Source organism: Ranitomeya variabilis, chromosome 1 (genome assembly GCF_051348905.1).
Source record: "Ranitomeya variabilis isolate aRanVar5 chromosome 1, aRanVar5.hap1, whole genome shotgun sequence".
Classification (NCBI taxonomy): Eukaryota; Metazoa; Chordata; class Amphibia; order Anura; family Dendrobatidae; genus Ranitomeya; species Ranitomeya variabilis.
In genome coordinates this window covers 1160803124-1160827926 of record NC_135232.1, presented here as the reverse complement: position 1 = coordinate 1160827926, position 24803 = coordinate 1160803124, and the positions used below count along the sequence as shown (strand labels likewise).

General features: G+C 46.9%; 1 protein-coding gene across 1 annotated transcript in view; it reads right to left on the bottom strand.

The window, feature by feature from the left end:
* LOC143793242 (microtubule-associated serine/threonine-protein kinase 4-like) overlaps positions 1 to 24039 on the bottom strand; it is a 43954-nt gene extending 19915 nt beyond the window's left edge. Inside the window, exons 1-8 of the mRNA XM_077280042.1 lie at positions 23798 to 24039; positions 10981 to 11082; positions 10702 to 10801; positions 10111 to 10178; positions 9119 to 9218; positions 8529 to 8596; positions 5144 to 5243; positions 4553 to 4620 (exon numbers count right to left, since the gene is read on the bottom strand). Coding sequence (XP_077136157.1) covers positions 4553 to 4620; positions 5144 to 5243; positions 8529 to 8596; positions 9119 to 9218; positions 10111 to 10178; positions 10702 to 10801; positions 10981 to 11082; positions 23798 to 24022 — 831 coding nt within the window. The 5' untranslated portion in view covers positions 24023 to 24039. The remainder of the gene's footprint in view (positions 1 to 4552; positions 4621 to 5143; positions 5244 to 8528; positions 8597 to 9118; positions 9219 to 10110; positions 10179 to 10701; positions 10802 to 10980; positions 11083 to 23797) is intronic.
* Between the last annotated feature and the right edge of the window lie 764 nt (positions 24040 to 24803).

The following is a 24803-nucleotide window of genomic DNA, read 5'->3' as shown; positions in this document are numbered from 1 at the left end:
CAATAGTAGAAGGAGAAAAAATGAAACCCAAAAAAGAAATCCTCTGGACTCCAAAAAGACATTTTGAGCCCTTCACAAATAAAGCATTGTCACGCAGGACCTGAAACACCATCCTGACCTGCTTAATATGAGACTCCCAATCATCCGAAAAGACCAGAATATCATCCAGATACACAATCATAAACTTATCCAGATATTCATGGAAGATGTCGTGCATAAAGGACTGAAAGACTGAAGGAGCATTAGAAAGTCCAAAAGGCATCACCAAGTACTCAAAATGGCCTTCAGGCGTATTAAATGCAGTTTTCCATTCATCACCCTGTTTTATACGCACAAGGTTATACGCACCACGAAGATCTATCTTGGTGAACCAACTAGACCCCCTAATGCGAGCAAACAAATCAGTTAACAATGGCAAAGGGTACTGAAATTTGACCGTGATTTTGTTCAAAAGGCGATAATCAATACAAGGCCTCAGGGAACCATCCTTCTTAGCCACAAAAAAGAATCCTGCACCAAGAGGGGATGAGGACGGGCGAATATGTCCCTTCTCCAAAGACTCCTTTATATAACTCCGCATGGCAGCATGCTCCGGCACAGATAAATTGAAAAGTCGTCCCTTAGGAAACTTACTACCAGGAATCAAATTTATAGCACAATCACAGTCCCTATGAGGAGGTAGAGAATTGAGTTTGGGCTCCTCAAATACATCCTGGTAGTCTGACAAAAACGTAGGGACTTCAGAAGGAGTGGACGAAGCAATTGACACCACAGGAGCGTCACCATGAATTCCCTGACAACCCCAACTTGACACAGACATAGCTTTCCAATCCAGGACTGGATTATGAGTCTGCAACCATGGTAGACCCAACACGACAACATCATGCAAATTATGCAGTACTAGAAAGCGAATCACCTCCTGATAAACAGGAGTCATGCACATGGTCACTTGTGTCCAGTACTGAGGTCTATTCGTAGCCAATGGTGTAGAATCAATTCCCCTTAGGGGAATAGGGAATTTCAAAGGCTCCAAATCAAAACCACAGCGCCTGGCAAAAGACCAATCCATCAGACTCAGGGCAGCACCTGAATCTACAAAAGCATTAACCGGGTAAGATGACAGGGAACAAATCAGGGTAACAGACAAAATGAACTTAGGCTGTAAAGTACCAATGGTGACACATTTATCAACCCCCTTTTTGCGCTTAGAGCATGCTGAGATAACATGAGCTGAGTCACTACAGTAAAAGCACAACCCATTTTGCCATCTATAATTTTGCCGTTCACTTCTGGTCAGAATTCTGTCACATTGCATAGATTCAGGTGTCTGTTCAGAAGACACCGCCAAATGGTGCACAGGTTTGCGCTCCCGCAAACGCCGATCAATCTCAATGGCCAGAGTCATTGACTCATTCAGACCTGCAGGCGTAGGGAACCCCACCATGACATTCTTAATGGCTTCAGAAAGACCTTCTCTGAAATTTGCAGCCAGGGCACACTCATTCCACTGAGTAAGCACCGACCATTTCCGAAATTTCTGGCAGTACACCTCTGCTTCATCTTGCCCCTGCGAGAGGGCCAATAATGCTTTTTCAGCCTGGTTCTCAAGATTAGGTTCCTCATAGAGCAATCCAAGGGCCAGAAAAAACGCATCTACACTAAGCAATGCAGGATCCCCTGGCGCCAATGCGAAGGCCCAATCTTGAGGGTCACCACGCAAAAAAGAAATGATAATCTTAACTTGCTGAACGGCATCACCAGAGGAACGAGGTTTCAAAGAAAGAAACAACTTACAATTGTTCTTAAAATTCAGGAACCTAGATCTATCTCCAGAAAACAACTCCGGAATAGGTATTCTAGGCTCAGACATAGGACTGTGAACAACAAAATCCTGAATACTTTGAACCCTAGCAGCAAGATGATCCAGACTGGAAGCCAAGCTCTGGACATCCATGTCAGCAGCTGAACTCAGAGCCACACCAAGATTAAGAGGAGAAGAGAAGCTAGACACACACAGCAGCTAGACACACGGCAACAACAACAACAACAACAACAAAAAAAATTTCTCAAGGCTTCTTTTCTCCTGCTTCTGCCATGCAATTAACACTTTATAGGGCCGGCTGTACTGTTATGATCCTTAGTGGCTGAGGATCACAAATAGACCAGCAAGTGAATACACTTAGGACAAGCTCTAGGGAGATGGTAACTGGACTGATCGCAAATCTGAACCTATCCAACACAACTAGAGGTAGCCGGTGAACGTGCCTTAAAAATTCCTAGACGTCTCGAGCCAGCCTGAGGAACTAGCTACCCCTAAAGAGAAAGAAAGACCTCGCTTGCCTCAGAGAAATAATCCCCAAAGATATAGAAGCCCCCAACAAATATTAACGGTGAAGTAAGAAGAAGGCACATACATAGGGATGAAATCAGTTTCAGCAAAAGAGGCCCACTAGTACTAGAAAGCAGAAAATAGAGCAGGGGTCTATGCGATCAATAAAAAACCCTTACAAAATATCCATCCTGAGATTTCAAGAACCCATGCACCAACTAACGGTGTGTGGGGAGAAACTCAGTCCACTAGAGCAACCAGCAAGCGAGAGAATCACATTTAGCAAGCTGGACAAGAAAACATGATAACACTGCTGATCAAAAAATGAGCAAACAAAACTTAGCTTGTCCTGGATGGACTGGGAGCAAGGTAGTCAGACGGAATCTGAGTAGCACTGATTACATCGACAGCCGGCAACAAGTGAAAGAGAAACAGAGCTATATAGGAACCTCCCAGAGGATAACGAACCAGCTGATAGCCAGAGACCAGCAGGAGAACAAACAAAGCCACCAGGGGGAGCCCAAAGCAAAAGTCACACCATACCACCAGTGACCACAAGAGGGAGCCTGAAAACAGAGTTCACAACAGGGGTTATTAACAGGAAGCTGCCAATCACTGGTGTGGGCGGGGTTATACAAGGAAGCTGTCAATCACTGGTGTGGGCGGGGTTATACACAGGAAGCTGCTAATCACCGGTATGGGCGGGGTTATACACAGGAAGCTGCCAATCACTGGTGTGGGCGGGGTTATACACAGGAAGCTGCCAATCACGGGTGTGGGCGGGGTTATACACAGGAAGCACCCAATCACTGGTGTAGGCGGGGTTATACACAGGAAGCACCCAATCACTAGTGTGGGCGGGGTTATACACAGAAAGCAGCCAATCACTGGTGTGAGCGGGATTATACACAGAAAGCTGCCTATCACTGGTGTGGGTGGGGTTATATACAGGAAGCAACCAATCACTGGTGTGAGTGGGATTATATAGAGGAAGCTGCCAATCACTGGTGTGGGCGGGTGTTATGACCTGGTGGTTAAGGAGCAACATGGACGAGCTCTGGAGGAGGTGGTATCTGTACTGACCGCAGTTCCTGAACCTAACACAACACTAGTAATAGCTGTGGGATGTTCCTGACTCTCCTTAGACATCTCGTCACAGCCGGAGAACTAACTACCCCTAAAGATGGAAACAGAAAGCTATCTTGCCTCAGAGAAAATCCAAAAAGGAAAGACAGCCCCCCACAAATATTGACTGTGAGTGGAGAGGGAAATGACACACAGAATGAAACCAGGATTTAGCAAAGGAGGCCACTTCTAACTAGATAGACAGAACAGGAAAGTATACTGTGCGGTCAGTATTAAAAGCTAGAAAAATCCACCACAGAGTTTACAAAAAATCTCCACAACGGACTAGCGGTGTGGAGGGCAAATCTGCTTCCCCAGAGCTTCCAGCTTAACTGAACATATAATACTGACAAGCTGGACTAGAGAAAACAAAATGAGCTGAACGATTAAGTCCACAACAAGTGGACAACAAATGAACAAGCAAGGACTTATCTTTGCTGAACTGGACAGACTATCAGGGAAATCCAAGGAGAGGTCTGAATCCAACCAAGAAACATTGACAGCTGGCACTGGCTGAAGATTAGAGCCAGGCCAAATAGCAGAGCCAGGAGAGACGATCAGTGGAAGCAGCTGCTAATGCTAAATCCAAGGAGCAGCAGTTCCACTTAAAACCACCGGAGGGAGCCCAAGGGCAGAATTCACAAAAGTGCCATTTACAACCACCGGAGGGAGCCCAAGAACGGAATTCACAACAGGCGGGGTTATACACAGGAAGTAGCCAATCACTGGTGTGGGCGGGATTATACACAGAAAGCTGCCAATCACTGGTGTGGGCGGGGTTATGCACAGGAAGCAGCCAATCACTGGTGTGGGCGGGGTTATACACAGGAAGCAGCCAATCACTGCTGTGGGTCATACAGGGCTCAGCGTTCAGAGCACTGCCAGATCTGCAGCAGAGAATATAGTGTAAGGTGATGGACACACGGCTGGAATCAGGGTCTCTGCCTCTACATGGTGCTGCTCTCAGCCTCCCTATAATATAACTGCTGTTATCTCCCCAGAATAGAGACGGCCCCCGTGTTATATGGGGATGGTCCTGGATGGGCCGCTCTCCCCCATCATCGGTGACGCGCAGACATCTCCCTCCATGATACTTACAGCGACAGGATCGTGGATCTCCGGGATCTCACAGATCACACTCTCAGGATCCACCAGCTCAGGGGTTTCTACAATAGAGATAAAATGTGTCAGACGCCATTAATCCTACAGACAGAATGCAGCGACATCAGGGAGGAATGACGAGACGTCTGTAGGGGGTTAATCCTCGGTATATGGGGGCTCGGAGTCTGGGGGCGGCCGCGCAGCCATAAGTGTCCTGTCAGTGATGGAGGACCCCGATCACCACGTGAGGAGCCCCCCACCCTCGCTGCACATGTGAGTGATGGGTAGAGAGCTGGAGCAGAGCCGCCAGATGCAAATTAGCCTGGAAGAGCAGAGGGGCGTGTCACTGCACGCAGACTCTTCTGCCACGCCCCCAGTGCACTTCCATCCTGATTTGCATATGACTTCCACCTCCCATTCCTCCGGACCGGCACATTGGAGGCCATAAACCGCCCGGTCCTCCCACTACTCCACATGTGACATGGCCGCCCGGGTCCCATCACTCCGAGGGGAGATAGTAAATGTGACGTTCTCGCCGTCCTGTAGAAGCTCCGGATATTTCCGGTAGACGATGGTGTGATCGCTCACCTGTGCTCAGATCGCTGCTCGGCCCCGGCTGACTCGTATCAGGGTCAGGGGATTCCGGGGGGACATTTTCCACGTCTTTGTCGTCGCCTTCTGGTGTCTCCTGATAGATAGAAAATATAGATTAAGATGTGGAACCTTCCAGTGATCCCCGAATCCGTAAATCAGAAGGACTGACCCTGCGTCTACAGATGCCCAGTGTCACCGGACAATCAGGGCCGTCATGGGAATAAGGTCTGCTTGTGGCTACTACAATCAGTGTTTTATCAGCAGGAGATTATCAGGACAGGACTATTTGTCTCGTGCTGTGTAGTCCTGCTGCCCTGAGCAACCCCGCCCCATCACTGATTGTCAGCTTCCTGTGTATAACCCCGCCCATACCAGTGATTGGCAGCTATCTGCCTGTAAATAGTGTACAAAGGAAGCAGTCAATAACTGGTGTGGGCGGGATTATTGTGAGGCAGTGACCCCTGGTACAGCTAGGGGGCGCTGTATGTGCTCTGCAGAATGTACATGGAAGCATAGTGAGGCCATTAGGGCGTACTGCAGACACAGGTGTGGCTGTAATTAGAATAGTGAAGCAGTGACTGATTAAAAAGCCCTGTAGTAGTGGGGGAGGTGTCAGTGTGTTCTTGGAAGCAGACAGGGCAGTTGTCTGCAGAGCTCTCTCTGTGTGGAGCAGCACAGAGGCTAAAGGAACCAGAGAGACGGACACCATGCACCTTGGGCTGTCTTACGTGTACCCGGCTGCACTCCAGAGGATAAAGAGTGCAGTGCGCTGAGTGAGTACAGAGACTTGTTACCGGCGTGCGATCACCCAGGGAACCTGGACAGAGGGAAGTTTGGCCTGTGTATTGACTGCGTCATATCGCCATGCATTATTAATGGACTGTATGAAGAAGCCGTATACTATATTGACTGTGTGAAGTAACACAATAAGAGAACGTTTTGTTTGAACTTGTTTGGGTCACTGCCGTTTCACTGTGTATGGTCATACCGCTGCATCACATTATACACAGGAAGCTGCCAATCACTGGTGTGGGCGGGGTTATACACAGAAAGCTGCCAATCACTGATGTGGGTGGGGTTATACACAGGAAGCAGCAAATCACTGGTGTGGGCGGGGTTATATACAGGAAGCTGCCAATCACTGGTGTGGGCGGGGTTATACACAGGAAGAAGCCAATCACTGATGTGGGTGGGGTTATACACAGGAAGCAGCCAATCACTGGTGTGGGCGGGATTATACACAGGAAGCTGCCAATCACTGGTGTGGGCGGGGTTATACACAGGAAGCAGCCAATCACTGATGTGGGTGGGGTTATACACAGGAAGCTGCCAATCACTGGTGTGGGCGGGGTTATACACAGAAAGCTGCCAATCACTGGTGTGGGTGGGGTTATATACAGGAAGCTGCCAATCACTGGTGTGGGCGGGGTTATACACAGGAAGCAGCCAATCACTGGTGTGGGCGGGGTTATACACAGAAAGCAGCCAATCACTGGTGTGGGCGGGATTATACACAGAAAGCTGCCAATCACTGGTGTGGGCGGGGTTATATGCAGGAAGCAGCCAATCACTGGTGTGAGTGGGATTATATAGAGGAAGCTGCCAATCACTGGTTTGGGCGGGTGTTATGACCTGGTGGTTAAGGAGCAACATGGACGAGCTCTGGAGGAGGTGGTATCTGTACTGACCGCAGTTCCTGAACCTAACACAACACTAGTAATAGCCGTGGGATGTTCCTGACTCTCCTTAGACATCTCGTCACAGCCGGAGAACTAACTACCCCTAAAGATGGAAACAGAAAGCTATCTTGCCTCAGAGAAAATCCAAAAAGGAAAGACAGCCCCCCACAAATATTGACTGTGAGTGGAGAGGGAAATGACACACAGAATGAAACCAGGATTTAGCAAAGGAGGCCACTTCTAACTAGATAGACAGAATAGGAAAGTATACTGTGCGGTCAGTATTAAAAGCTAGAAAATTCCACCACAAAGTTTACAAAAAATCTCCACACCTGACTAGCGGTGTGGAGGGCAAATCTGCTTCCCCAGAGCTTCCAGCTTAACTGAACATATAATACTGACAAGCTGGACTAGAGAAAACATAAAATGAGCTGAACAATTAAGTCCACAACAAGTGGACAACAAATGAACAAGCAAGGACTTATCTTTGCTGAACTGGACAGACTATCAGGGAAATCCAAGGAGAGATCTGAATCCAACTAAGAAACATTGACAGCTGGCACTGGCTGAAGATTAGAGCCAGGCTAAATAGCAGAGCCAGGAGAGACGATCAGTGGAAGCAGCTGCTAATGCTGAATCCAAGGAGCAGCAGTTCCACTTAAAACCACCAGAGGGAGCCCAAGGGCAGAATTCACAAAAGTGCCATTTACAACCACCGGAGGGAGCCCAAGAACGGAATTCACAACAGGCGGGGTTATACACAGGAAGTAGCCAATCACTGGTGTGGGCGGGATTATACACAGGAAGCAGCCAATCACGGGTAAGGGTGGGGTTATACACAGGAAGCAGCCAATCACTGGTGTGGGCGGGGTTATACACAGGAAGCTGCCAATCACTGGTGTGGGCGGGGTTATACACAGGAAGCAGCCAATCACTGCTGTGGGCGGGGTTATACACAGGAAGCAGCCAATCACTGCTGTGGGCGGGGTTATACACAGGAAGCAGCCAAGCACTGGTGTGGGCGGGGTCATACACAGGAAGCTGCCAATCACTGGTGTGGGCGGGGTTATACACAGGAAGCAGCCAATCACTGGTGTGGGTGGGGTCATACACAGGAAGCTGCCAATCACTGTTGTGGGTGGGGTTTTACACAGGAAGCAGCCAATCACTGGTGTGGGTGGGGTTATACACAGGAAGTAGCCAATCACTGGTGTGGGTGGGGTTATACACAGGAAGCTGCCAATCACTGTTGTGGGTGGGGTTTTACACAGGAAGCAGCCAATCACTGGTGACGGCGGGGTTATACACAGGAAGTAGCCAATCACTGGTGTGGGCGGGGTTATACACAGGAAGTAGCCAATCACTGCTGTGGGTGGGGTTATACACAGGAAGCTGCCAATCACTGGTGTGGGCGGGGTTATACACAGGAAGCAGCCAATCACTGCTGTGGGCGGGGTCATACAGGGCTCAGCGTTCAGAGCACTGCCAGATCTGCAGCAGAGAATATAGTGTAAGGTGATGGACACATGGCTGGAATCAGGGTCTCTGCCTCTACATCGTGCTGCTCTCAGCCTCCCTATAATATAACTGCTATTATCTCCCCAGAATAGAGACGGCCCCGTGTTATATGGGATGGTCCTGGATGGGCCGCTCTCCCCCATCATCGGTGATGCGCAGACATCTCCCTCCATGATACTTACAGCGTCAGGCTCGTGGATCTCCGGGATCTCACAGATCACACTCTCAGGATCCGCCAGCTCAGGGGTTTCTACAATAGAGATAAAATGTGTCAGACGCCATTAATCCTACAGACAGAATGCAGCGACATCATGGAGGAAGGACGAGACGTCTGTGGGGGGTTAATCCTCGGTATATGGGGGCTCGGAGTCTGGGGGCGGCCGCGCAGCCATAAGTGTCTTGTCAGTGATGGAGGACCCCGATCACCACGTGAGGAGCCCCCCACCCTCGCTGCACATGTGAGTGATGGGTAGAGAGCTGGAGCAGAGCCGCCAGATGCAAATTAGCCGGGAAGAGCAGTGGGGCGTGTCCCTGCACTCGGACTCTTCTGCCACGCCCCAGTGCACTTCCATCCTGATTTGCATATGACTTCCACCTCCCATTCCTCCGGACCGGCACATTGGAGGCCATAAACCGCCCGGTCCTCCCACTACTCCACATGTGACATGGCCTCCCGGGTCCCATCACTCCGAGGGGAGATAGTAAATGTGACGTTCTCGCCGTCCTGTAGAAGCTCCGGATATTTCCGGTAGACGATGGTGTGATCGCTCACCTGTGCTCAGATCGCTGCTCGGCCCCGGCTGACTCGTATCAGGGTCAGGGGATTCCGGGGGGACATTTTCCCCGTCTTTGTCGTCGCCTTCTGGTGTCTCCTGAAAGATAGAAAATAGAAAATAAGATGTGGAACTTTCCAGTGATCCCCGAATCCGTAAATCAGGACTGACCCTACAGACGCCCAGTGTCACCGGACAATCAGGGCCATCATGGGAACAAGGACTGCTTGTGGCCACTACAATCAGTGCTTTATCAGCAGGAGATTATAAGGACAGGACTATTTGTCTCGTGCCGTGTAGTCCTGCTGCCCTGAGCAACCCCGCCCCATCACTGACTGGCAGCTTCCTGTGTATAACCCCGCCCACAGCAGTGATTGGCAGCTATCTGCCTGTAAATAGTGTACAAAGGAAACAGTCAATCACTGATGTGGGCGGGGTTATACACAGGAAGCTGCCAATCACTGGTGTGGGCGGGGTCATACAAGGAAGCTGCCAATCACTGATGTGGGCGGGGACATACACAGGAAGCTGCCAATCACTGCTGTGGGCGGGGTTATACACAGGAAGCAGCCAATCACTGGTGTGGGCGGGGTTATACACAGGAAGCAGCCAATCACTGGTGTGGGCAGGGCTATACAATGAAGCAGCCAATCACTGGTGTGGGCGGGGATATACACAGGAAGCAGCCAATCACTGGTGTGGGCGGGGTTATACACAGGAAGCAGCCAATCACAGCTGTGGGCGGGGTCATATAGGGCTCAGCGTTCAGAGCACTGCCAGATCTGCAGCAGAGAATATAGTGTAAGGTGATGGACACATGGCTGGAATCAGGGTCTCTGCCTCTACATCGTGCTGCTCTCAGCCTCCCTATAATATAACTGCTGTTATCTCCCCAGAATAGAGACGGCCCCGTGTTATATGGGATGATCCTGGATGGGCCGCTCTCCCCCATCATCGGTGACGCGCAGACATCTCCCTCCATGATACTTACAGCGACAGGCTCGTGGATCTCCGGGATCTCACAGATCACACTCTCAGGATCCGCCAGCTCAGGGGTTTCTACAATAGAGATAAAATGTGTCAGACGCCATTAATCCTACAGACATAACGCAGCGACATCAGGGAGGAATGACGAGACGTCTGTGGGGGGTTAATCCTCGGTATATGGGGGCTCGGAGTCTGGGGACAGCCGCGCAGCCATAAGTGTCCTGTCAGTGATGGAGGACCCCGATCACCAGGTGAGAAGCCCCCGACCCTCGCTGCACATGTGAGTGATGGGAAGAGAGCTGGAGCAGAGCCGCCAGATGCAAATTAGCCTGGAAGAGCAGAGGGGCGTGTCACTGCACTCGGACTCTTCTGCCACGCCCCCAGTGCACCTCCATCCTGATCTGCATATGACTTCCACCTCCCATTCCTCCGGACCGGCACATTGGAGGCCATTAACCACCCGGTCCTCCCATTACTCCACATGTGACATGGCCGCCCGTGTCCCATCACTCCGAGGGGAGAGAGTCAATGTGACGTTCTCGCCGTCCTGTAGAAGCTCCGGATATTTCCGGTAGACGGTGGTGTGATCGCTCACCTGTGCTCAGATCGCTGCTCGGCCCCGGCTGACTCGTATCAGGGTCAGGGGATTCTGGGGGGACATTTTCCCCATCTTTGTCGTCGCCTTCTGGTGTCTCCTGATAGATAGAAAATAAAGAATAAGATGTGGAACCTTCCACTGATCCCCGAATCCGTAAATCAGGACTGACCCTACAGACGCCCAGTGTCACCGGACAGTCAGGGCCATCATGGGAATGTTCCTCAGAACGTTCTCAGTCCCGGAGGAGTAAGAGACGTGATCACTATTGATCCTTACCAGGCGTTCTGGGGAGCGGGCCGGACCTTCCAGCACACACAGGACTTTCTCGGCCGGTTCTTTAATAAAAGCCAAGTCTCCATATTGAGATCTTTCTTCAGCCTATAAAGAAGGAAGGAAACAAAAAGGGAAATCGTGAGAATGGAGGCGGCCATTGTGTAATGAGCGCGGATCTGGGCCTCATCCTGTGTAATATTGGGGGACACCAGAAGCTCCTGTGCACCATTATCACCCATCATTGTGGAGAAGCAGCCATGGTCGCAGCGGTCACCACTGTGACCGGGCCCGGCGGATCAGGGGCCCGGTGGGTCAGATGCACACCGACACCAGCAAAAGTTAAAATCTGTTACCGTGCTGGAGATCCCTCCCTATGGCAACACACAGACCCGCCCTCCAAGCTGTAGCGTAGCTACCGGGGGGCAGAGGGGATGGTGGGTCAGGGGCTCGGTGCTCTGATGGGTCCCACCCGGAGCTACGCTATGTAGCTGTATTGGCGTGCACAGCCCGGCCGATACAGTTACATTCTGCGGCAGAACAAGGAGACGCGATCTCCCTGCTCTGTCGCCCGCCCGCTGTGCGGCCCCTGAGGAGGCGGTGGGGGGCCTTGTGCCAGCAGTGGCCCCCCCACCTGACATTGCAGGGTCAGCTTGATGAGAGAGGGAGCATTACAGTCCTCCCATCATCCCCGTCAGCATTTGCTGTCACCGATGCCGACACTGACAGGGGGTAGCGATGATGTCCCTACCCGGCGCCCGCTGTCTGGAGAAGAGTGGGTGGTCAGAGCACCGTGGGAACAAGGAGGAAGAAAGGTGAGTATTGTTTTTGTTTTTTTATCGGGTGCATTATACTGTACAGGCTGCATAATGGGGGTGCATTATACTATACAGGTGGCATATTGGGGGTGCATTATACTATACAGGCCTATGGGGAGTGTATTATACTATACAGGCCTATGGGGAGTGTATTATACTATACAGGCCTATGGGGAGTGCATTATACTATATTGGACTATTGGGAGTGTATTATACTATACAGGCCTATGGGGAGTGTATTATACTATACAGACTTATGGGGAGTGCATTATACTATATTGGACTATTGGGAGTGTATTATACTATACAGGCCTATGGGGAGTGTATTATACTATACAGACTTATGGGGAGTGCATTATACTATACAGGCCTATGGGGAGTGCATTATACTATACAGACCTATGGGGAGTGCATTATAATATACAGGCCTATGGGGAGTGCATTATACTATACAGACCTATGGGGAGTTTATTATACTATACAGGCCTATGGGGAGTGTATTATACTATACAGGCCTATGGGGAGTGCATTATACTATATTGGACTATTGGGAGTGTATTATACTATACAGGCCTATGGGGAGTGTATTATACTATACAGACTTATGGGGAGTGCATTATACTATACAGACTTATGGGGAGTGCATTATACTATACAGACTTATGGGGAGTGTATTATACTATACAGGCCTATGGGAAGTGCATTATACTATACAGACCTATGGGGAGTGCATTATAATATACAGTCCTATGGGGAGTGCATTATACTATACAGACCTATGGGGAGTGTATTATACTATACAGGCCTATGGGGAGTGTATTATACTATATAGGCCTATGGGGAGTGTACTATACTATACAGGACTATGGGGAGTGTATTATACTATACAGGCCTATGGGGTGTATTATACTATACAGGCCTATGGGGAGTGCACTATACTATACAGACCTATGGGGAGTGTATTATACTATACAGGTCTATGGGGAGTGTATTATACTATATAGGCCTATGGGGAGTGTATTATACTATACAGGCCTATGGGGAGTGCATTATACTATACAGACCTATGGGGAATGCATTATACTATACAGGCCTATGGGGAGTGTATTATACTATACAGGCCTATGGGGAGAGCATTATACTATACAGGCCTATGGGGAGTGTACTATACTATACAGACCTATGGGGAGTGTATTATACTATACAGGCCTATGGGGAGTGTATTATACTATACAGGCCGATGGGGAATGTATTATACTATACAGGCCTATAGGGAGTGTATTATACTGTACAGGCCTATGGGGAGTGCATTATACTATACAGACCTATGGGGAATGCATTATACTATACAGGCCTATAGGGAGTGTATTATACTATACAGGCCTATGGGGAGTGCAATTTACTATACAGACCTATTAGGAATGTATTATACTATACAGGCCTATGGGGAATGTATTATACTATACAGGCCTATAGGGAGTGTATTATACTGTACAGGCCTATGGGGAGTGTATTATACTATACAGACCTATGGGGAATGCATTATACTATACAGGCCTATAGGGAGTGTATTATACTGTACAGGCCTATGGGGAGTGTATTATACTATACAGGCCTATGGGGAATGTATTATACTATACAGGCCTATAGGGAGTGTATTATACTGTACAGGCCTATGGGGAATGTATTATACTATACAGGCCTATGGGGAGTGCATTATACTATACAGGCCTATGGGGAGTGCAATTTACTATACAGACCTATGGGGAGTGTATTATACTATACAGGCCTATGGGGAGTGTATTATACTATACAGGCCTATGGGGAATGTATTATACTATACAGGCCTATAGGGAGTGTATTATACTATACAGGCCTATGGGGAGTGCAATTTACTATACAGACCTATGGGGAGTGTATTATACTATACAGGCCTATGGGGAATGTATTATACTATACAGGCCTATAGGGAGTGTATTATACTGTACAGGCCTATGGGGAGTGCATTATACTATACAGACCTATGGGGAATGCATTATACTATACAGACCTATGGGGAGTGTATTATACTATACAGACCTATGGGGAGTGCATTATACTATACAGGCCTATGGGGAGTGTATTATACTATACAGGTCTATGGGGAGTGTATTATACTATACAGGCCTATGGTGAGTGTATTATACTATACAGACCTATGGGGAGTGTATTATACTATACAGACCTATGGGGAGTGTATTATACTATACAGGCCTATGGGGAGTGTATTATACTATACAGGCCTATGGGGAGTGTATTATACTATACAGGCCTATGGGGAGTGTATTATACTATACAGACCTATGGGGAGTGTATTATACTATACAGACCTATGGGGAGTGTATTATACTATACAGACCTATGGGGAGTGTATTATACTATACAGACCTATGGGGAGTGTATTATACAATACAGACCTATGGGGAGTGTATTATACTATACAGGCCTATGGGGAGTGTATTATACTATACAGACCTATGGGGAGTGTATTATACTATACAGGCCTATGGGGAGTGTATTATACTATACAGACCTATGGGGAGTGTATTATGCTATACAGACCTATGGGGAGTGTATTATACTATACAGACCTATGGGGAGTGCATTGTACTATACAGGCCTATGAGGAGTGTACTATACTATACAGACCTATGGGGAGTGCATTATACTATACAGGCCTATAGGGAGTGTATTATACTATACAGGCCTATAGGGAGTGTATTATACTATACAGACCTATGGGGAGTGTATTATACTATACAGGCCTATGGGGAGTGTATTATACTATACAGACCTATGGGGAATGCATTATACTATACAGGCCTATAGGGAGTGTATTATACTATACAGGCCTATGGGGAGTGCAATTTACTATACAGACCTATGGGGAGTGTATTATACTATACAGGCCTATGGGGAGTGTATTATACTATACAGGCCTATGGGGAATGTATTATACTATACAGGCCTATAGGGAGTGTATTATACTGTACAGGCCTATGGGGAGTGCATTATACTATAGAGACCTATGGGGAATGCATTATACTATACAGGCCTATAGGGAGTGTATTATACTATACAGGCCTATGGGGAGTGCAATTTACTATACAGACCTATGGGGAGTGTATTATACTATACAGGCCTATGGGGAATGTATTATACTATACAGGCCTATAGGGAGTGTATTATACTGTACAGGCCTATGGGGAGTGCATTATACTATACAGACCTATGGGGAATGCATTATACTATACAGACCTATGGGGAGTGTATTATACTATACAGACCTATGGGGAGTGCATTATACTATACAGGCCTATGGGGAGTGTATTATACTATACAGGTCTATGGGGAGTGTATTATACTATACAGGCCTATGGTGAGTGTATTATACTATACAGACCTATGGGGAGTGTATTATACTATACAGACCTATGGGGAGTGTATTATACTATACAGGCCTATGGGGAGTGTATTATACTATACAGGCCTATGGGGAGTGTATTATACTATACAGGCCTATGGGGAGTGTATTATACTATACAGACCTATGGGGAGTGTATTATACTATACAGACCTATGGGGAGTGTATTATACTATACAGACCTATGGGGAGTGTATTATACTATACAGACCTATGGGGAGTGTATTATACAATACAGACCTATGGGGAGTGTATTATACTATACAGGCCTATGGGGAGTGTATTATACTATACAGACCTATGGGGAGTGTATTATACTATACAGGCCTATGGGGAGTGTATTATACTATACAGACCTATGGGGAGTGTATTATGCTATACAGACCTATGGGGAGTGTATTATACTATACAGACCTATGGGGAGTGCATTGTACTATACAGGCCTATGAGGAGTGTACTATACTATACAGACCTATGGGGAGTGCATTATACTATACAGGCCTATAGGGAGTGTATTATACTATACAGGCCTATAGGGAGTGTATTATACTATACAGACCTATGGGGAGTGTATTATACTATACAGGCCTATGGGGAGTGTATTATACTATACAGACCTATGGGGAATGCATTATACTATACAGGCCTATAGGGAGTGTATTATACTATACAGGCCTATGGGGAGTGCAATTTACTATACAGACCTATGGGGAGTGTATTATACTATACAGGCCTATGGGGAGTGTATTATACTATACAGGCCTATGGGGAATGTATTATACTATACAGGCCTATAGGGAGTGTATTATACTGTACAGGCCTATGGGGAGTGCATTATACTATAGAGACCTATGGGGAATGCATTATACTATACAGGCCTATAGGGAGTGTATTATACTATACAGGCCTATGGGGAGTGCAATTTACTATACAGACCTATGGGGAGTGTATTATACTATACAGGCCTATGGGGAATGTATTATACTATACAGGCCTATAGGGAGTGTATTATACTGTACAGGCCTATGGGGAGTGCATTATACTATACAGGCCTATGGGGAGTGCATTATACTATACAGGCCTATAGGGAGTGTATTATACTATACAGGCCTATAGGGAGTGTATTATACTTTACAGGCCTATGGGGAGTGCATTATACTATACAGGCCTATGGGGAGTGCATTATACTATACAGACCTATGGGGAATGCATTATACTATACAGGCCTATAGGGAGTGTATTATACTATACAGGCCTATGGGGAGTGTATTATACTGTACAGGCCTATGGGGAGTGCATTATACTATACAGACCTATGGGGAATGCATTATACTATACAGACCTATGGGGAGTGCATTATACTATACAGACCTATGGGGAGTGTATTATACTATACAGGCCTATAGGGAATGTATTATACTATACAGGCCTATGGGGAGTGTATTATACTATACAGGCCTATGGGGAGTGTATTATACTATACAGGCCTATGGGGAGTGTCATGGTTCCCAATGGCAAGGGAACGTAAGAAACATATAAATAACGAACGAGCTCTCGGGTGATGGAAACTCGAGTTGACCGTGAGCTAAATCTACCACACAACTAATAGTAGCCAGGGAGCATACCTACGGCTTCCTAAATGCCACGCGCCAGCCGGAGGACTAACTAAGCCTGGTAGAGGAAGAAACAGACCTGGCTTACCTCTAGGGAAATACCCCAAAAGATGATAGCAGCCCCCCACATGTAATAACGGTGAAATAAGAGGAAAAGACATACACAGTATGAAAGTAGATTTAGCAAAGAGAGGTCCACTTACTAGATAGCAGAAGGATACAAAAGAGGACTTCACGGTCAACTGAAAACCCTTTCAAAAAACCATCCTGAAATTACTTTAAGACACTTAAGTGGCAATTTCAGCCCGCAAGAGCTTCCAGCTACAGAGAATTACAAAAACTGCAAACTGGACTAAAGATACAAAACAAAAGGACAAAGTCCACTTAGCTGATCAGCAGACTAGTAGCAGGAACATGGAACCGAAGGCTCTGGTTACAATGATGACCGGCAAGGAAATGACTGGAGAGCAAGACTAAATAGGAAACTCCCAAACGCTGATGGAAGCAGGTGAACAGAAGCAGCAAAGTGCAAACAAGTCACCAGTACCACCAGCAACCACCAGGGGAGCCCAAAAAGCGGATACACAACAGTACCCTCCCCTTAAGGAGGGGGCACCGAACCCTCACAAGAACCGCCAGGGCGATCTGGATGAGCCCTATGAAAGGCACGAACCAAATCCGAGGCATGAACATCAGAGGCAGTTACCCAAGAATTATCTTCCTGACCATAGCCCTTCCATTTAACCAGATATTGAAGTCTCCGTCTGGAAATACGGGAGTCCAAGATCTTTTCTACCACGTACTCAAATTCACCCTCCACCAGCACAGGAGCAGGAGGTTCAGTAGAAGGAACCACCGGTATCTCATATCTCCGCAACAGCGACCGATGGAACACATTATGGATAGCGAAAGATGCCGGGAGGTCCAAACGAAAGGAGACAGGGTTAAGAATCTCCAAAATCCTATAAGGACCGATGAACCGAGGCTTAAATTTAGGAGAAGAAACCCTCATAGGGACAAAACGGGAAGACAACCACACCAAGTCCCCAACACGAAGGTGGGGGCCAACACAACGACGGCGGTTAGCAAACTGCTGAGTCCTCTCCTGGGACAATTCCAAATTATCCACCACTTGTCCCCAAATCTGATGCAACCGATCCACTACCGCATCCACTCCAGGACAATCCGAAGATTCAACGTGACCAGATGAAAAACGCGGATGAAACCCTGAATTGCAAAAGAAAGGAGAAACCAAAGTGGCAGAACTAGCCCGATTATTAAGAGCAAACTCCGCCAACGGCAGAAAGGCAACCCAATCATCCTGATCCGCAGACACAAAACACCTCAAATAAGTCTCCAAAGTTTGATTAGTTCGTTCCGTCTGGCCATTGGTCTGAGGATGGAATGCAGACGAAAAAGACAAATCAATGCCCAACCTGGCACAGACTGCCCGCCAAAATCTAGACACGAACTGGGTACCCCTGTCAGAAACGATGTTTTCCGGAATACCATGCAGGCGAACCACATTTTGAAAAAACAGAGGGACCAACTCAGATGAGGAAGGCAACTTAGGCAATGGCACCAAATGAACCATTTTAGAAAAACGGTCACACACCACCCAGATGACAGACATCTTCTGAGAAACAGGGAGGTCCGAGATAAAGTCCATAGAGATGTGCGTCCAAGGCCTCTTCGGAATAGGCAAGGGCAACAACAACCCACTAGCCCTAGAACAACAAGGCTTGGCCCGAGCACACACATCACAAGACTGCACAAAAACACGCACATCTCGAGACAGGGAAGGCCACCAGAAGGATCTAGCCACCAAATCTCTGGTGCCAAAAATTCCCGGATGACCTGCCAGAGTAGAAGAATGAACTTCTGAGATGACTCTAGTGGTCCACTCGTCAGGAACAAACAGTCTACCAGACGGACAACGATCAGGTCTATCCGCCTGAAATTCTTGCAAAGCACGTCGCAAATCAGGAGAGACAGCAGACAAAACCACTCCATCCTTAAGGACACCAGCAGGTTCAGAATTCCCAGGAGAGTCAGGCTCAAAACTCCTAGAAAGAGCATCTGCCTTCACATTCCTAGAACCCGGTAAGTACGAGACCACAAAATTAAACCGGGAAAAGAACAACGACCAACGTGCCTGTCTAGGATTCAGGCGCCTGGCAGACTCCAAATAAATTAAATTCTTGTGATCAGTCAAAACTACCACCTGATGTTTGGCACCCTCAAGCCAATGACGCCACTCCTCAAATGCCCACTTCATGGCCAAAAGCTCCCGATTACCAACATCATAGTTACGCTCGGCGGCCGAAAATTTTCGCGAAAAGAACGCACAAGGTCTCATCACTGAGCAGTCGGGACTTTTCTGCGACAAAACCGCCCCCGCTCCAATCTCGGAAGCATCGACCTCAACCTGAAAGGGAAGGGAAACATCAGGCTGGCGCAACACAGGGGCAGACAAAAAGCGGCGCTTAAGCTCCCGAAAGGCCTCCACGGCAGCAGGGGACCAATTGGCAACATCAGCACCCTTTTTAGTCAAATCCGTCAGAGGTTTAGCAACGCCAGAAAAACCAGCTATAAATCGACGATAAAAATTAGCAAAGCCCAAGAATTTCTGGAGACTCTTCAGAGAAGTAGGCTGTGTCCAGTCGTAAATAGCCCGAACCTTGACAGGGTCCATCTCAATAGAAGAAGGGGAAAAAATGTACCCCAAAAAGGAAATTTTTTGAACCCCAAAAACACACTTTGAACCCTTTACACACAAAGAATTCTCCCGCAAAACCTGAAAAACCCTCCTGACCTGCTGAACATGAGACTCCCAGTCATCAGAAAAAATCAAAATATCATCCAAGTACACTATCATAAATTTATCCAAATATTCACGGAAAATATCATGCATTAAGGACTGAAAGACAGAAGGTGCATTAGAAAGGCCGAAAGGCATTACCAAATACTCAAAATGGCCCTCAGGCGTATTAAATGCGGTTTTCCACTCATCCCCCTGCTTAATTCGCACCAAATTATACGCCCCACGAAGATCAATCTTAGAGAACCACTTAGCCCCCCTTATGCGAGCAAACAAATCAGTCAGCAAAGGCAACGGATACTGATATTTGACTGTAATTTTATTCAGGAGTCGATAATCAATACAAGGCCTCAGAGAGCCATCCTTTTTAGAGACAAAGAAAAAACCGGCTCCTAAAGGTGATGAAGAAGGACGAATATGTCCCTTTTCCAGGGACTCCTTAATATACTCGCGCATAGCAGCATGTTCAGGTACAGATAGGTTAAACAAACGACCCTTTGGAAATTTACTGCCAGGAATCAGATCTATGGCGCAATCACAATCCCTGTGAGGAGGGAGTAAACCAATTTTAGGCTCTTCAAAAATATCACGATAATCAGACAAAAATGCCGGAATCTCAGATGGAATAGATGACGAAATGGACACCAAAGGAGTGTCCCCATGAGCCCCCCGACATCCCCAGCTTAACACAGACATAGCTTTCCAGTCAAGGACTGGGTTATGAGACTGTAACCATGGTAATCCAAGCACCAAAACATCATGTAAATTGTACAACACAAGGAAGCGAATCACCTCCTGATGGTCTGGAGTCATACGCATAGTCACTTGCGTCCAGAACTGTGGTTTATTACAAGCCAAAGGTGTAGAATCAATACCCTTCAGAGGTATAGGGACTTCCAGAGACTCTAAATCAAACCCACAGCGCCTGGCAAAGGACCAGTCCATAAGACTCAGAGCGGCGCCAGAGTCCACATAGGCATCCACGGTAATAACTGATAATGAACAAATCAAGGTTACAGACAAAATAAATTTGGACTGTAAAGTGCCAATTGAAATAGACTTGTCAACCTTCCTAGTACGTTTAGAGCATGCCGATATAACATGAGCAGAATCACCACAATAGAAGCATAACCCATTTTTACGCCTATAATTCTGCCGCTCGCTTCTGGACATAATTCTGTCACATTGCATTTTCTCTGGCGTCTCTTCAGAAGATACCGCCAAATGGTGCACGGGTTTGCGCTCCCGCAAACGCCGATCAATCTGAATTGCCATTGTCATGGACTCATTCAGACCTGTAGGCGCAGGGAACCCGACCATAACATCTTTAACGGCATCAGAAAGGCCCTCTCTGAAATTTGCCGCTAAGGCGCACTCATTCCACTGAGTAAGCACAGACCATTTACGAAATTTTTGGCAGTATATCTCAGCTTCATCTTGCCCTTGAGATAGGGCTATCAAAGCTTTTTCAGCTTGAATCTCCAAATTAGGTTCCTCATAAAGCAACCCTAAAGCCAGGAAAAACGCATCCACATTGAGCAACGCAGGATCCCCTGGTGCCAATGAAAATGCCCAATTTTGAGGGTCACCTCGCAGCAAAGAAATTACAATCTTAACCTGCTGGACAGGATCTCCTGAGGAGTGAGGTCTGAGAGAAAGGAATAATTTACAATTATATTTGAAATTCAGAAACCGAGATCTATCTCAGGAAAACACCTCTGGTGTAGGGATTTTAGGTTCAGAAATAGGAGTATGCATAACAAAATCTTGTAAGTTTTGAACCTTCGTAGCAAGATTATTTAAACCTGCAGCCAAACTCTGAGGATCCATCTTTAAACAGGTGAGCTCAGAGCCATTCAAGGATTATAAGGAGAGAAAGGCAAAGGCTGTAATTAAAGCTGAAATACAACAGATCCAACTATGAAGCAAGCATAGGGAAAAAGAAAAAAAAATAAAAATTTACAGACTTCTTTTTTCTCTCCTTTCTTCTGCCAATAAGTTTAACACTGGCCGGTCATACTGTCATGGTTCCCAATGGCAAGGGAACGTAAGAAACATATAAGTAACGAACGAGCTCTCGGGTGATGGAAACTCGAGTTGACCGTGAGCTAAATCTACCACACAACTAATAGTAGCCAGGGAGCATACCTACGGCTTCCTAAATGCCACGCGCCAGCCGGAGGACTAACTAAGCCTGGTAGAGGAAGAAACAGACCTGGCTTACCTCTAGGGAAATACCCCAAAAGATGATAGCAGGCCCCCACATGTAATAACGGTGAAATAAGAGGAAAAGACATACACAGTATGAAAGTAGATTTAGCAAAGAGAGGTCCACTTACTAGATAGCAGAAGGATACAAAAGAGGACTTCACGGTCAACTGAAAACCCTTTCAAAAAACCATCCTGAAATTACTTTAAGACTCCTGTGTCAACTCATGACACAGGAGTGGCAATTTCAGCCCGCAAGAGCTTCCAGCTACAGAGAATTACAAAAACTGCAAACTGGACTAAAGATACAAAACAAAAGGACAAAGTCCACTTAGCTGATCAGCAGACTAGTAGCAGGAACATGCAACCGAAGGCTCTGGTTACAATGATGACCGGCAAGGAAATGACTGGAGAGTAAGGCTAAATAGGAAACTCCCAAACGCTGATGGAAGCAGGTGAACAGAAGCAGCAAAGTGCAAACAAGTCACCAGTACCACCAGCAACCACCAGGGGAGCCCAAAAAGCGGATACACAACAGGGGAGTGCATTATACTATACAGACCTATGGGGAGTGTATTATACTATACAGGCCTATGGGGAGTGTATTATACTATACAGGCCTATGGGGAGTGCATTATACTATACAGGCCTATAGGGAATGTATTATACTATACAGGCCTATGGGGAGTGTATTATACTATACAGGCCTATAGGGAGTGTATTATACTATACAGATCTATGGGGAATGCATTATACTATACAGGCCTATGGGGAGTGTATTATACTATACAGACCTATGGGGAGTGTATTATACTATACAGGCCTATGGGGAATGTATTATACTATACAGGCCTATAGGGAATGCATTATACTATACAGGCCTATAGGGAATGTATTATACTATACAGGCCTATAGGGAGTGTATTATACTATACAGACCTATGGGGAATGCATTATACTATACAGGCCTATGGGGAGTGTATTATACTATACAGACCTATGGGGAATGTATTATACTATACAGGCCTATGGGGAGTGTATTATACTATACAGGCCTATGGGGAGTGCATTATACTATACAGACCTATGGGGAGTGTATTATACTATACAGACCTATAGGGAGTGCATTATACTATACAGGCCTATGGGGAGTGTATTATACTATACAGGCCTATGGGGAGTGCATTATACTATACAGACCTATGGGGAATGCATTATACTATACAGGCCTATGGGGAGTGTATTATACTATACAGGCCTATGGGGAGTGCATTATACTATACAGACCTATGGGGAATGCATTATACTATACAGGCCTATAGGGAGTGTATTATACTATACAGGCCTATGGGGAGTGCAATTTACTATACAGACCTATGGGGAGTGTATTATACTATACAGGTCTATGGAGAAGAGTGACTGGTTACCTTCTTCAGTCCCATAGACATTGGTATAGCGGTAGCGCACAAGATACCACCGCTCCATTCAATGACCACCGCTCCATTCAGATAGGCGGTCTGGCGGTGGGCCGCTTCTGCCCACGACACTCATAATATAAGGAGGACTATGGGGGTGCATTATACTTCTTATATCGGTCCCCATGACTTCTATGTAAGCCCCTGATGAGTATAATGGTTTATTTTCTCTTATACATTACATAACGGCAGTACGGGGGACAAATATATACCAGGATGGGGCACCGGATAGGAACGCCACTGAGGTCAGACTATACAACATTGCAATAAAGTCATAGTGAGCAAAATGAATAGGGAAAACGTGAATTTGGGTGGAAAATATTTTGGCATGGGGGGGGGGCCCTATTTGAAAGTTCGCACCCGGGGCCAATAGCTTGTAGTTACACCGCTGTGGAGAAGGTTTGTGCGGAGCGTCCGCCATGTACCTGCTGTAGTAACGTCCTGATGTTCTGGAGTAAATCCGTCAGATATTCTGAGGTGAGATGACCTCGGTGGTATTTGGTCAGGCAGTCCCTCACTAGCTCCACCACCAGCCGGTGAGTGAAGCTGAGGACGCCATCGGGTGGTAGAAGCTCAATGTCGGGGCAATGGATGGTAAGAATCTCCGATAAGGCTTCTACTTGAAGGTTGTCTAGAAGAAATTCAGCCATAGCGAAAAACTGCAAATGCGCTCAGTCACTATGAAGCCAAGAATGGCAGCCGGAACCCTGTGCGCAGGGCAGAAGTGGCTGCGAGCGGTGAGGTCACAATGGCCGACCATCTGTGATGTCACAATGGCCGACTATCGGTGATGTCATCATGGAACGTGGTGATGGAATCTTCAGGAGCAGCACAGATCCAGGCTGTAAGACGGATAGGGAAACCAGGGGGTTACAGACGCCTCCATGTTTTCATGGCCGTCCTCTGCTAGGTCCAAGAAGAACACAACCAGGATAAGGGGATGTTCACACGTTGCGCTTTTGCGGCATTTTTTCTCGTGTGTTTTTTCCATTCATTTGAATAAGTGAAAAACGCTGCAAAACCCCTGAAAGAACGGACATAAAGCAGAAATAAAAACTGCACCAAAAAGCTCCATGTGAATGAGGCTCCAGAAGTCTCCTGTCCTAGCGCTAATGGAAATGTCCAAAGACATAGTGATAGGGAATGTAGATTGTGAGCCCCAGCAATGATGATGTCTGTACAGCGCTGCGGAATATGTTAGCGCTATATAAAAATTATTATTATTATGTCTCAGCAATGCTTTTTAATGGCGCTGAGAAATAAGGTTATAGCGCCCCCCAGTGTTGGAAATTCTTCAGGGTCTCATCTACCGGGGGCAGCTGAGACCCCAGAGAGCATGATTCGGGTAGGTTTTACCATCCCCAGTGTTGCAATCACCATTAACAAAATAACAGCGACCAAAAAAAAAGTCTGATTTCCCATTTACAGTTA